We start from the raw sequence: 11,910 nt of genomic DNA on the forward strand, positions 1-11,910 counted from the left end.
GTGATGTCAGGGTTTATTCCTGAAAAATTCCTCAGGGGTTTATTCCTGATGGATTCCTCAGGACTTATTCCTGACAGATTTGTTCCAAGGCTGCCAATGCTCTCAGGGGCAGGATGGGATTGTTGGGATTTTCTGGAAGGTTGGATCAGTGATCCCTGTGGATTCCTTCCCACTCAGAATTCCATGATTTTTTTCCTGGATAATTGCCACTGTTTGTCCCCAGTCGTGGTGTCCCTGCAAAGCTGTGGGATTCCCATCCAGGGAGAGCTGAGGGGGCTGCACAAAAAATGTTCCTGGGATCACTGACTCCACTTTCCTTCTGTCTGCCCTTCCCTCAGTATTTTGGGAAATGGGAATACAGCTTTGAGGTAAGTCTGGTGCATTCCCTGTGCCAAATCCCAGTCCCTGGAATAGCTCCTGTAGCAGTGCCCTCACTTAGAGCTTCTCCATTGCTGCTGCTCCAGAATTCCAGAGCTTCCCACTCCCTGAGCCAGCCTGGGAGAGCTGGGATGTTCCCCTGGAGAAGGGAAGGATCCAGGCAGAGCTTCCAGCACATTCCAGGGCCTGAAGGGGCTCCAGGAGAGCTGGAGAGGGGCTGGGGACAAGGGATGGAGGGACAGGACACAGGGAATGGCTCCACTGCCAGAGGAATGGGATGGATATTGGGATATTGGGAATTGGGAATTCCTGGCTGGGATGGAATTCCCAGAGCAGCCTGGTAGGTTCCTGCCCATGGCAGGGCTGGGCTGGGATGGGATTGAAGTTCTTTCCATCCCAAACCATTCCATGCATCCATGTAGCAGGAAAAACCTGCTCAGATTCCCACATCCACGTTTATCCCCATGTGAGGAATCTGCTGCCTTTGGATATTTCATATCCTGTGAACACCAGAGAGAGAATTCCACATCCTGTCCTTATGGATCTCTGCTTTCCCTGGGAAACCCACAGACAGGAGGGAGCAGGGAGCACTGATCCAGAGAGATCCAGCCCTGCTGTCCCTGCAGTGACTCCAAGGGACATTTTAGGGACATTTTTAGGCCCTGACATTTTTAGTGTCTTCTTTATCCCCATGTCACTTTTCCCATTCCCAAGCCAAAAACATGGGAAAGGAGCAGGTGAGGGGGTGGGATGTGGGCAGAGCCCAGTGATGGGCTGAGAGTGGGAAGAATTTAGGGAAGTGGAAGCTCCCCTTCCTTCATCTCATCCCACCTGGAATTGGCACTGGAAAGGAAAACCTGGAATTAAAAAAAAAAACAACCAAAACCTCATAAATGTTTAATGAATTCTGATTTTAATTGGAGCTGTGCCCAAATCTTTCCAGTGGGGAATCACAGCCATCCAAGGGGTTGGAGAGGAAAGACTGGGAGCCACATTCCATGATAGATCTTGGGAATGGTCTCAAGAGCAAGGTGGAAGTTTTAGGATATTCCTGCTAGGAAAACCTCATCTCTGCCTGGATATTTCCAATGGGGAATGGCAGCAATCCCAGGGGTTGGAGAGGCAGGATTGGGAGACACAATCCACTCTGGATCATGGGAATGGTGTCAAGAGCAAGCTGGAAATTTTGGGATATTTCTGTCAGGAAATCCCCATCTCTGCCTGGATCTTTCCAATGGAGAATTGCAGTGATCCAAGCATAGGGAGAATGGGATTGGGAGCAACAATCTGCACTGGATCATAGGAATGGTGTCAAAAACAGGGAGGAGATTTTGGGATATTCCTGCTAGGAAAAGCCATCTCTGCCTGGATATTTCCAGCAGGGAATTGCAGTGATCCAAGCATAGGAAGAATGGGATTGGGAGCAACAATCCACTCTGGTTCATGGGAATGGTGTCAAGAGCAGTGAGGAAATTTTGGGATATTCCTGCTAGGAAAAGCCATCTCTGCCTGGATATTTCCAGCAGGGAATTGCAGTGATCCAAGCATAGGTAGAATGGGATTAGGAGCAACAATCCCCTCTGGATTGGGGATGGTCTCAAGAGCAGGGAGGAGATTTTGGGATATTCCTGATAGGAAATCCCATCTCTGCCTGGATATTTCCAGCAGGGAATTGCAGTGATCCAAGCATAGCTAGAATGGGATTGGCAGCAACAATCCCCTCTGGATTAGGAATGATCTCCAGACCACATAGCAACTTTTGCCCAGAACCAAATCCCACCCCACCAAATGCCCCCCTTGTCCCCTCAATTTATCCCCGGCGCCTTCCCATCCGCCATTCCCGTTTTTTGCCGCCCTTCCCGCCGCCCATTCCCGGTTTTCCAGCGGCGCACGTTCCTGCACATCATCACCCAGTCCTGCCTGACCCTGGGCAGGATCGAGGATGGATCCCAGGGCCCCACGGTGGAGGCCTGTGACGGGAGCCCCCTGCAGACCTGGATCCTCCGCAATTATTCCCGCCTGGAAGTCATCAGGAAGGTTTATTCCAGCCCCACGGATTATTTCCTCTAGTGGGGGGTAAGGAATTGCCAGGAAATCATCCTGCTCCAGGTTCTGCTGGGTTTCTGTCTTGTTTTGGTGGGAAATTTTTAATTTTGTTTTGGACCGTTTTGAAAATGTTCGTTTTTCGCGGAATTCGTAGATTTTCATGGAGTAAGTCAATTTTACGAGGATTTTTCACAGATTTCTTCACTTTTTTTAAAATATCCCTGAGGAGATCCTGAGTTTTGACATCATTTTGGGCTGTTTGGGATGAATTTTGGGATTAATTCCTTCATTCTCCCCTCTCCTTGGGGGATCCAGGATTTTCCTGCTCGTCCTGGTTTCATGTCATTTTTCAAACAATTTGCATAAAAATTTTCACGATTTTTTTCATAAAATTTAATAACATTTTTATCGAATTTTCATGGCTTTTTGTAGAATTTTCATAGAATTTTCTTACAATTTTTCATAGACTTTTTAATGGAATTTTCGTTAGAATTTTCATAGAATTTTCCTACAGTTTTTCATAGACTTCTTCATGGAATTTTCTTGAAATATTCACAGAATTTTTGGTAGAATTTTATTATAATTTTGATGGAATTTTCATTAAATTTAATAGAATTTTTTCATAGACTTTTCCGAGAATTTGATGGAATTTTTCATATCAAATTTTTCTACAAAACAAGACAGAAGATGATTTTATATCTATAGGGTAGAACAGATGTTCAATGCTAGTTCTTCTTAGTTCTTAGTAGTTACTAGTTATTATTAGTCTTAATTATTATTAGTTTTAATTAATTTTGGATTAATTAAACTCCCTAGATGTTCCCTAGATTTTTCCAAGATTTTTCATTGAATTTTTCATGTTCAGTGGAGTAGCAGAGGGAGATGGGTGGTAAGAAAACCAAAATCCTTGTGGGAATTTTCCAGCAGTTTAGTTGGAACACCAAAAAAAAGTCTTTATATTTATTTATTTATTTGAATTTATAGATATATATATGTGTAATAATTTTATATATTTTATTTATATATCAAATTTAAATACATAGAAATATAGTAGATACACATTTACATAAATAAACACCAATATATGTTTATTATGTAATATATAAATATAATACTATATTATTCAATGAATATAATATTATGTTATATAGGAATATTATAAATAATGAACATAAATGGGGTTTATGAGCACAGAGAGCCTCAGGCTCTTGTGAAAATGATTCCTGATTTTCCTTCAGTTAAGAGTATTATTATATTATTTTCTTTGGATTTATATTTTATATTATTCTCTCCTATATTATTTTAATATTATTTTATATTATTTCATATTTCATGTTATTCTAGATTATTTAATATATTTTATATCTTAATTTTATTATTATTCTTTATTATTTTATGTATTATTTTTATTTTGTACATAATATATTTTATATTAACCTTTATTATGTTATATAATCTTATAGTTTATATTATTTTCTATTATTTTATTCTTTCTGTTATTTGTTGTATATGGTACATAATATATTGTATATTTTTCTATATTATATTATTTAATATATTCTTTTAATATTAGATATAATCTTATATTTTATATTATTTTCTATAATTATACATTTTTAATTTTTTTTTTAATTTATATGGTTTAAAAAATATCAATATTTATCCTCCTGGGTGAGTCCAAGCCTCCAGCATCTCCCACCATTCCAACCCCTCTATCCCTAAGGAAATCCCAAAGTCTGACATCAGCCTGGGCTGTTTGGGTGAATTTTGGGATTAATTCCTCCTTTCTCCTCTCTCCTGAGAGCTCCAGGATTTTCCTGCCCATCCTGGTTTTCCCTCTTTTTTCCCCTTGCTGTGAAATCAGGCCCTGCTCCAGTGGATGATCTGCAGCCAGGATTCCCACCATGAAATTCCCCATTCCCAGAGTTTTTGGGAGAGCTGGGAATGTTCTCCTGGAGAAGGGAAGGATCCAGGCAGAGCTTCCAGAACATTCCAGGGCCTGAAGGGGCTCCAGGAGAGCTGGAGAGGGGACAAGGGATGGAGGGAATATTGGGAACTGGGAATTCCTGTCACAATCCCAGGGAATGCTGGTGGGAACACTCCTGGCTCAGTAGGGACTGAACCTGCCTGGTGTCATTTAAGGACAGAATTTCCTGTTTAACTTCCCAGGATTTATCCATGGATTTGTTCTCCCAGTGGAACAGGTGATGTTTTTATTCCTTCCCATTTGTTTTGTTTCCTTCTAATGCTCCCATCCCTCAGAAATGTGGGATCAGAAGGGGTGTCCCAAGAAGGAAAAATTCCCTGGGATCAGAAGCGTTTCCATGGAATTCTGAGCAAATCCATTTCCATCAGCAACAATTCCTGCTCCCAAATGTGGCCATGGAGACCAAACTCCTCAATCCAACAGCCTTGGAAATTCATTATTTCCTTGGAATTCTTTTCCCTTTGCTGAGGGATTTGTGTGCTCAGCAGAGGGAGGAGAAGGGTGGCTCCATGTGGGATGTCCTGGAGCTCCAGGACAGGGAATGGAGCTGTCCCTTCCACATCCTGGATTTCCAGAATATTCCATGGGAATGGAGCTGTCCCTTCCATGGGATTGGAGCTCCAGAATATTCCATGAAAATGGAGCTGTCCCCTCCATGGGATTGGAGCTGTCCCTTCCATGGGATTGGAGCTCCAGAATATTCCATGAAAATGGAGCTGTCCCCTCCATGGGATTGGAGCTGTCCCTTCCACATCCTGGAGTTCCAGAATATTCCATGGGAATGGAGCTGTCCCTTCCATGGGATTGGAGCTCCAGAATATTCCATGAAAATTGAGCTGTCCCTTCCATGAGAATGGAGCTGTCCCTTCCACATCCTGAAGTTCCAGAATATTCCATGAGAATGGAGCTGTCCCCTCTATGGGATTGAACCTGTCCATTCCACATCCTGAAGCTCCAGAATATTCCATGGGAATGGAGCTGTCAATTTCATATCCTGGAGTTCCAGAACATTCCTGGCACTCCCCACAATGCCCAAACCAGAACTATTTTCACAGTTCTTGTAAGTTAAAGGTGTTTGTTTTTGCACTGTTTTCCAAAAGATGCTGAAATGCTTGGAGTGGTGGAAGCATACGACACTTTATATTTTATTTTAATAGATATCACCTATATTTAGTGATTTGTTATTCTCAGATATGAGTGGGCTCTTGTCCAAATACCAACGTTGAGTTTTAATTTTTCTACAGCAATTATTTAAAAAAAAAGCAAACAATCAGCTTCTCAGTCATCGCAACGTTGTCAATATGAATCGATAAGCTGATAATTCCAGGACGTGTCCCTCCCCAGCTGGAATTCCTTTGGGAAGGTGGGTTTCAGCAGCAATTCTCTGTCCCCCCCTTGCAGAAGCTGACCCTGAGGCACCTGAACAGCAACCAGTGCCTGGCGGAGCCGTCGGAGGACGACCGGCTGGTGCCGACCATGCGGGACTGCGCCAGCGGCCGCTCCCAGCAGTGGCTGCTGCGCAACACCACGCTGGGGGCCTGATTCCCACCCCACATCCCCCTTTTCCTGCCCTTCCCGTGGTGCCCAGCCCTCTCTCCCAGCCCAGGGGGGTCCTGGAGCTGCGGGACCCTGAACTCATCCGGTTCCGGCGCCGGATCCAGAGGTGACGTCCAGCCCAGGAGGGATCGGGGTGTGGAGGAGCTGCTGTCACACAGAGGTGGCCCTGTCACCTGGCACTGGGATTCCGAGCTGCTGGCATGTGCTGGGCTCTGCTGGAGAATGTCCTGGAGGATTTGGGGTGTGCTCTTGTGCCCGGTGGGATTTGATGGCACCAAAGGTTCCTGGGTTGTGCTGGGAAAAAAAAAAGGGATCTGGTGTTGGGAAAACCAGATCAAGACTGCACTGCACCAGGAATTCCAACAGATGAGGCCACAGGAGACATGGGAATGCCAAGGGGAAGGAGTGGCACTCGTGGGACCTTGGAGTGGTACGAGGGAACTGTCCCTGCCTTCCATGGGAGTGGAGCTGGTGCTTCCATGGGAATGGAGCTGTGCCTCCTTCCAAGGGAATGGAGCTGGGAGCTGTCCTTTCCATCCATGGGAATGGAGCTGTCCCTTCCATCCATGGGAATACAGCTGTCCATTCCGTCCATGGGATTGGAGCTGTCCCTTCCGTCCATGGGATTGGAGCTGTCCTTTCCATCCATGGGAATGGAGCTGTCCCTTCCATCCATGGGATTGGAGCTGTCCCTTCCATCCATGGGAATGGAGCTGTCCTTTCCATCCATGGGAATGGAGCTGTCCCTTCCATCCATGGGATTGGAGCTGTCCCCCTTTTCCATGGGAATACAGCTGTCCATTCCGTCCATGGGATTGGAGCTGTCCCTTCCATCCATGGGAATGGAGCTATCCCCTTTTTCCATGGGAATACAGCTGTCCTTTCCATCCATGGGATTGGAGCTGTCCCTTCTTTCATGGAAATGGAACTTTACCTTTTTTCAATTGGAATGGAGCTGTCCATTCCATCCATGAGAATAGAGCTGTTCCTTCCATCCATGGGAATGGAGCTATCCCTCCTTCCATTGGAATGGAGCTGTCTCCTTTTTCCATGGGAATGGAGCTATCCCTTCTTTCCATGGGATTGGATCTGTCCCTTCCATGGTAATGGAGCTGGGGCAGACCTGGGGCACAGGGGACACCTGGAAGGAGCAAAGCTGAGCCCTCTGGAGCTTGGAGTGTCTCCATCCCAACCCATCCATGAATCCCCACATCCCAGCAGACCACGGGCACAGCTCCATCCCTGATCCACGCCCAGCTCTGCCTCCAGCTGTTCCCACTCCCACAGGAACCCCAGGGGCTCCTCTCTGCTTTTAGGGATCTGGGGCTCAGCCCTGTGTGGGTGTGGCTGTTCCCAAAGCGCTGCTGGCCCTCGGGAGCTGCTCCCAGCTGGGATGTGGGGACAGGGACATTCCCAAAATGTCCTTTGGGAGCCACCCCAAATACAGCTGTGGCCCTCTGGGGTGGGATTTTGGGAATTCTCACTGCCCAGAGGGCTCAGGAGGCTGAAGTCCCAGGGCAGCACGGGTAAGTGGGGAAATATTTCCCAGGATTTCCCTCACAATTCCTAAAAATCTCTGTAAATGCACTGGGTCATTAAAAATGCCAGTATTTTCTGTATCCTGCTCTGGTGGTTCATCCTGGGGTTTGTGGGTGTGCTGGAAATGACAGGTAATTATGGATTAAATGGGAAGAAGAGGGAGTTCAGTTGGGAAAGGAGCTGGAATATCCTGGATTAACTGGGATTGGGGGCTCATCTCCAGCCTCCTGCCCAAATATTCCTGCTCCTCATCCTCCAATCACCCCCCAAACACAAAATGTGGTTGGAAAGATCCTCCATCGAATGGGGAGGTTTTGTTCTGCTTCGTGAAAAGAGCAGGAAAACATCAGGATCAAATTTAAATAGGAAAAGAGGAATTAATTCAATTTCATCTCTTTCCCGAGGGTTTTGGCCACACCACAGCCCTGGGTGGGTCCTGGGGGTGGGAATTTGGGTTGGGTTGGAAGGTTGGGAATGTCCTGGGGTGGTGTCACTTCCCTGTGGAACGCCCCTGGCTCCACATTCCCTGTCCCATCCCAATGCTCCTTGATGTCAGAGCCAGAGCTGTTTATAAAATTAAGATTTTAGAAATAAATTTTTATAAATAAGTTAGGATTTGATTTATAAAATTAGGATTTTATTTATAAAATTTCTATATTAATACATAACTTTGTAATTCATCCTACACTGCCTCAGTGCCCTTTAACCATTTAAATCCCAGCACGACTAATTAATTTATTTAGTGAGATTCTCTGCACCCAGAGTTGCTTCCTTGTCCAAAAAAACAGGGGAAAACCCCAAATAAAATCCCATTTCTCAGTAATTCCCTGTTCCAGGTTGTCCCTGCAGGTGACACCAAACCCTGGTCCCCTGCTGGTAATTAAAGCATTTAGAGGTAATTAACTGCTCCTGTTAATGATGGGCTGTGGAGCCTCGGGATGAATCACCCAATAATCCCTTTGGGAGGGATGAATGCAGCACGGAGGTGTTTCCCCTTTTTTTTGGGAATTTCTCGGAAATGTTAATAATTAGGATTGATAGAAAATTACAGAGAGGGAACCAACCTCCCTCTCGTTTCCCTGGAAATCTGATTTATCCCTTTTTGGGGGGATTTATTTAAGGGATTTAGGGATTTCCTCTGGATGAATCCCTTAGGATAATTTTGGGGTCAGGAAAATCCTGGCACCGATGCCATGACTGCCTGTTCCAGCTCCCACTTCAAACTGGAAATGATTTTTGATTTGGGATTGGAAGAGACAGGTTTGGGAATGACTCTGTTAATTCAGGGAATAAATAAAAAAAAAAATAAATAAAAATTTCCATCTTGTTTGTCATCAGCTAAAGCCTGGGAAAGCCTCCAGGTGCTGAAATTGGGGGAATTGCAGGAAAAGGAGCTCCAGAGGGAATTCCTGCCCTGGTGAGTTTAAATGGATCTAAAAACCAACCTCAGGATGGGAGATCTCAGCTGGGATGGCAGCAGGCAGGGGAGGGCTGGATTTATGGGATAATCAGTGGAGAGTCCAAGGCTGGAGCTCTCTGGAGCTGGGCTGAAAGATGGGAATGTTCCTCTGGAGAAGGGAAGGATCCAGGAAAAATCCAGGAAAAATTCAAGAGAGCTGGAGAAGGGCTGGGGACAAGGGATGGAGGGACAGGACACAGGGAATGGGGGATGGAGGGGATATTGGGAACTGGGAATTCCTGACACAATCCCAGGGAATGCTGGTGGGAACACTCCTGGCTCAGTTGGGACTGAACCTGCCTGGTGTTATTTAATTTCCTGTTTAAATTCCCAGGATTTATCCATGAATTCATTCTCCCAATGTACCAGGTGATGTTTTTCTTCCTTCCCATTTGTTTTGTGTGCTTCTAATGCTCCCATCCCTCAGAAATGTGGGTGTCCCAAGAAGGAAAAATTCCCTGGGATCAGAAGCGTTTCCATGGAATTCTGAGCAAATCCATTTCCATCAGCAACAATTCCTGCTCCCAAACATCAGCAGTTGTGATGGGGAGGGGCTGGGATGGAATTCCAAGAGAAGCTGCCCCTGGATCCCTGGAAGTGTCCCAGGCCAGCCTGGGACAGTGGGAATGTCCCTGCCCAGCAGGAATTCCACCAGTCCAGAGGGAAGAGCTCTTCCCGTGCCACCAGGACCTTTGGGTGACACTGCTCCACATCCATCACTCCTTCCCCACTCCCACAGTTTCCTCATCCCACCCCAGCTGGCAGGACACGGATGTTGGGAGTCTGCTCATCAAAGCAGGGATGATTTTAATTGTGGTAATTGCAGGGAATGGCTCCCCTTGGATTGTCACTGTGACATCGTGATGGATCACGGGGAATCTTTGCCCAATTTTTAGAAGCCTCTGGGAAAACAGGAGGGATGGAGGAAGGAGAAATAGGAGGGGGGAAGCTGGCAAGGCTGGTGGGTGTCTGAGCCAGGAGGGTTCTGGCAGCGGGGCCAGAGTTTGGGATGAATTCCATAGAAAATTTCCTTTCATTGGGTGGGAAAATTAACAGGCATTGTGTCAATGGCAGGAGGAAAGTGGGGGGAACAGGAAAGATCAGGGAATAGAAAACAGAAAAGTGAGAATATAAATCATTTTCCTGACAAAAAAAAAAAAAAAAAAAAAAAAAAAAAAAAAGCTGGAATAGAAATGCAGTGGCAAGACAAATCCTTGGGAATCAGTTCTGAGGAAGGTGAAGGAATAATGGTTAAAAACAAAGTGACTGAAAGCTGATAGTCCACGTTTTTCCTGGATTGGTGGCTGCAGTCCTGGAGCAGCAGGAGCACCCCTGGACCCTTGGGAGCATCACCAGCTCCCCTCCCACCAACTGTTCCAACATTCCCGGGGTGTTTATCCACGTTTTTGGACTGATTCCCTGCTTCCCACCTGTTCTGGATCAGGGCTGAGCTTTGTGGCTTCTCTTGGGGATTTTTGTTCACGGATGGGAGGGGCTGTGTCCCCTCTGCGTCCTGGCAGTGCTGTGAGGGATCAAAACATTGGAAAAACTCCAGATAAAATCGAACACAATGAAGATAAAAACGGGATGGAATGGGAGGGAATGGGAGGGAATAGAATAGAATAGAATAGAATAGAATAGAATAGAATAGAATAGAATAGAATAGAATAGAATAGAATAGAATAGAATAGAATAGAATAGAATAGAATAGAATAGAATAGAATAGAATAGAATGGGATAGGATGGGATAGGATGGGATAGGATGGGAGAGGATGGGATAGGAAGGAGTGGGGGTGCCCGACCTCCCCTCGGCCCCTCCCGGTGCTTCTGCGGGAGCTGGAGCCGCTCCGAGGATGGAGGAGGAGGGATGGAGGGATGGAGCCCCGGAGGGAGGATACTGGGGAGAGAAAGACCAGAAGGAGGATGGGGAGGAGGAAGAGGAGCGAAGGATGCTGGGGGAAGGATGAAGGGCAGGATGAAGATGCGGAGCGCAGCGAGGATGCGGAGGGCGGGGTGTGCGCGGGGGATGCTGCGCGCTGAGGACCAAAGGGGGCGGATCGGGGGGGTGGGAGCGGGCCCAGGTGCGGTGCGCGGATGCAGGGGCGGACCTGGGGCGGTGCGGGAGGAGTGTCGCTGCGCGGGGCGGTGTCACTGCGCGGGGCGGTGCGGGGGAGTGTCACTGCGCGGGAGGAGTGTCGCTGCGCGGGGCGGTGCGGGAGGAGTGTCGCTGCGCGGGGCGGTGCGGGAGGAGTGTCACTGCGCGGGAGGAGTGTCGCTGCGCGGGGCGGTGCGGGAGGAGTGTCGCTGCGCGGGGCGGTGCGGGGGGAGTGTCACTGCGCGGGAGGAGTGTCGCTGCGCGGGGCGGTGCGGGAGGAGTGTCGCTGCGCGGGGCGGTGCGGGGGAGTGTCACTGCGCGGGAGGAGTGTCGCTGCGCGGGGCGGTGCGGGAGGAGTGTCGCTGCGCGGGGCGGTGCGGGAGGAGTGTTCACTGCGCGGGAGGAGTGTCGCTGCGCGGGGCGGTGCGGGGGGAGTGTCGCTGCGCGGGGCGGTGCCGCCCTGCCCGGGGCCGCTGCCGGCGGCTCCGCGTGGGAGGCGGCGGCGCCGGGCGGAGGCTCCGCGGCCGCGGGGCCGGGCGGGCTGCGCGGGGTGTACGGAGCTAAGCGGGGTTTTGGTGGCTGTGCCGGCTAAGCGGGGCTGCGCGGGGTGTACGGAGCTAAGCGGGGTTTTGGTGGCCGCGCGGGTTGCGCGTTGTGCTCAGGGTTGAGCCGGGTTTTGGCGGCCGCGCGGGTTGCGCGTTGTGCTCAGGGCTGAGCCGGGTTTTGGCGGCCGCGCGGGTTGCGCGTTGTGCTCAGGGCTGAGCCGGGTTTTGGCGGCCCGCGCGGGTTGCGCGTTGTGCTCAGGGCTGAGCCGGGTTTTGGTGGCCGCGCGGGTTGCGCGTTGTGCTC

At 48.4% G+C, this 11,910-nt stretch overlaps 1 protein-coding gene across 1 annotated transcript in view; it reads left to right on the forward strand.

Moving 5' to 3' along the window:
• GALNT13 (polypeptide N-acetylgalactosaminyltransferase 13) overlaps nt 1-5,953 on the forward strand; it is a gene marked incomplete at its 3' end in the record, with an annotated part of 49,156 nt that extends 43,203 nt beyond the window's left edge. Inside the window, exon 14 of the mRNA XM_079311050.1 lies at nt 5,813-5,953. Coding sequence (XP_079167176.1) covers nt 5,813-5,953 — 141 coding nt within the window. The remainder of the gene's footprint in view (nt 1-5,812) is intronic.
• Nucleotides 5,954-11,910: the final 5,957 nt, after the last annotated feature.

Source organism: Erithacus rubecula (genome assembly GCF_903797595.1).
Source record: "Erithacus rubecula genome assembly, chromosome: 8".
Taxonomy (NCBI): Eukaryota; Metazoa; Chordata; class Aves; order Passeriformes; family Muscicapidae; genus Erithacus; species Erithacus rubecula.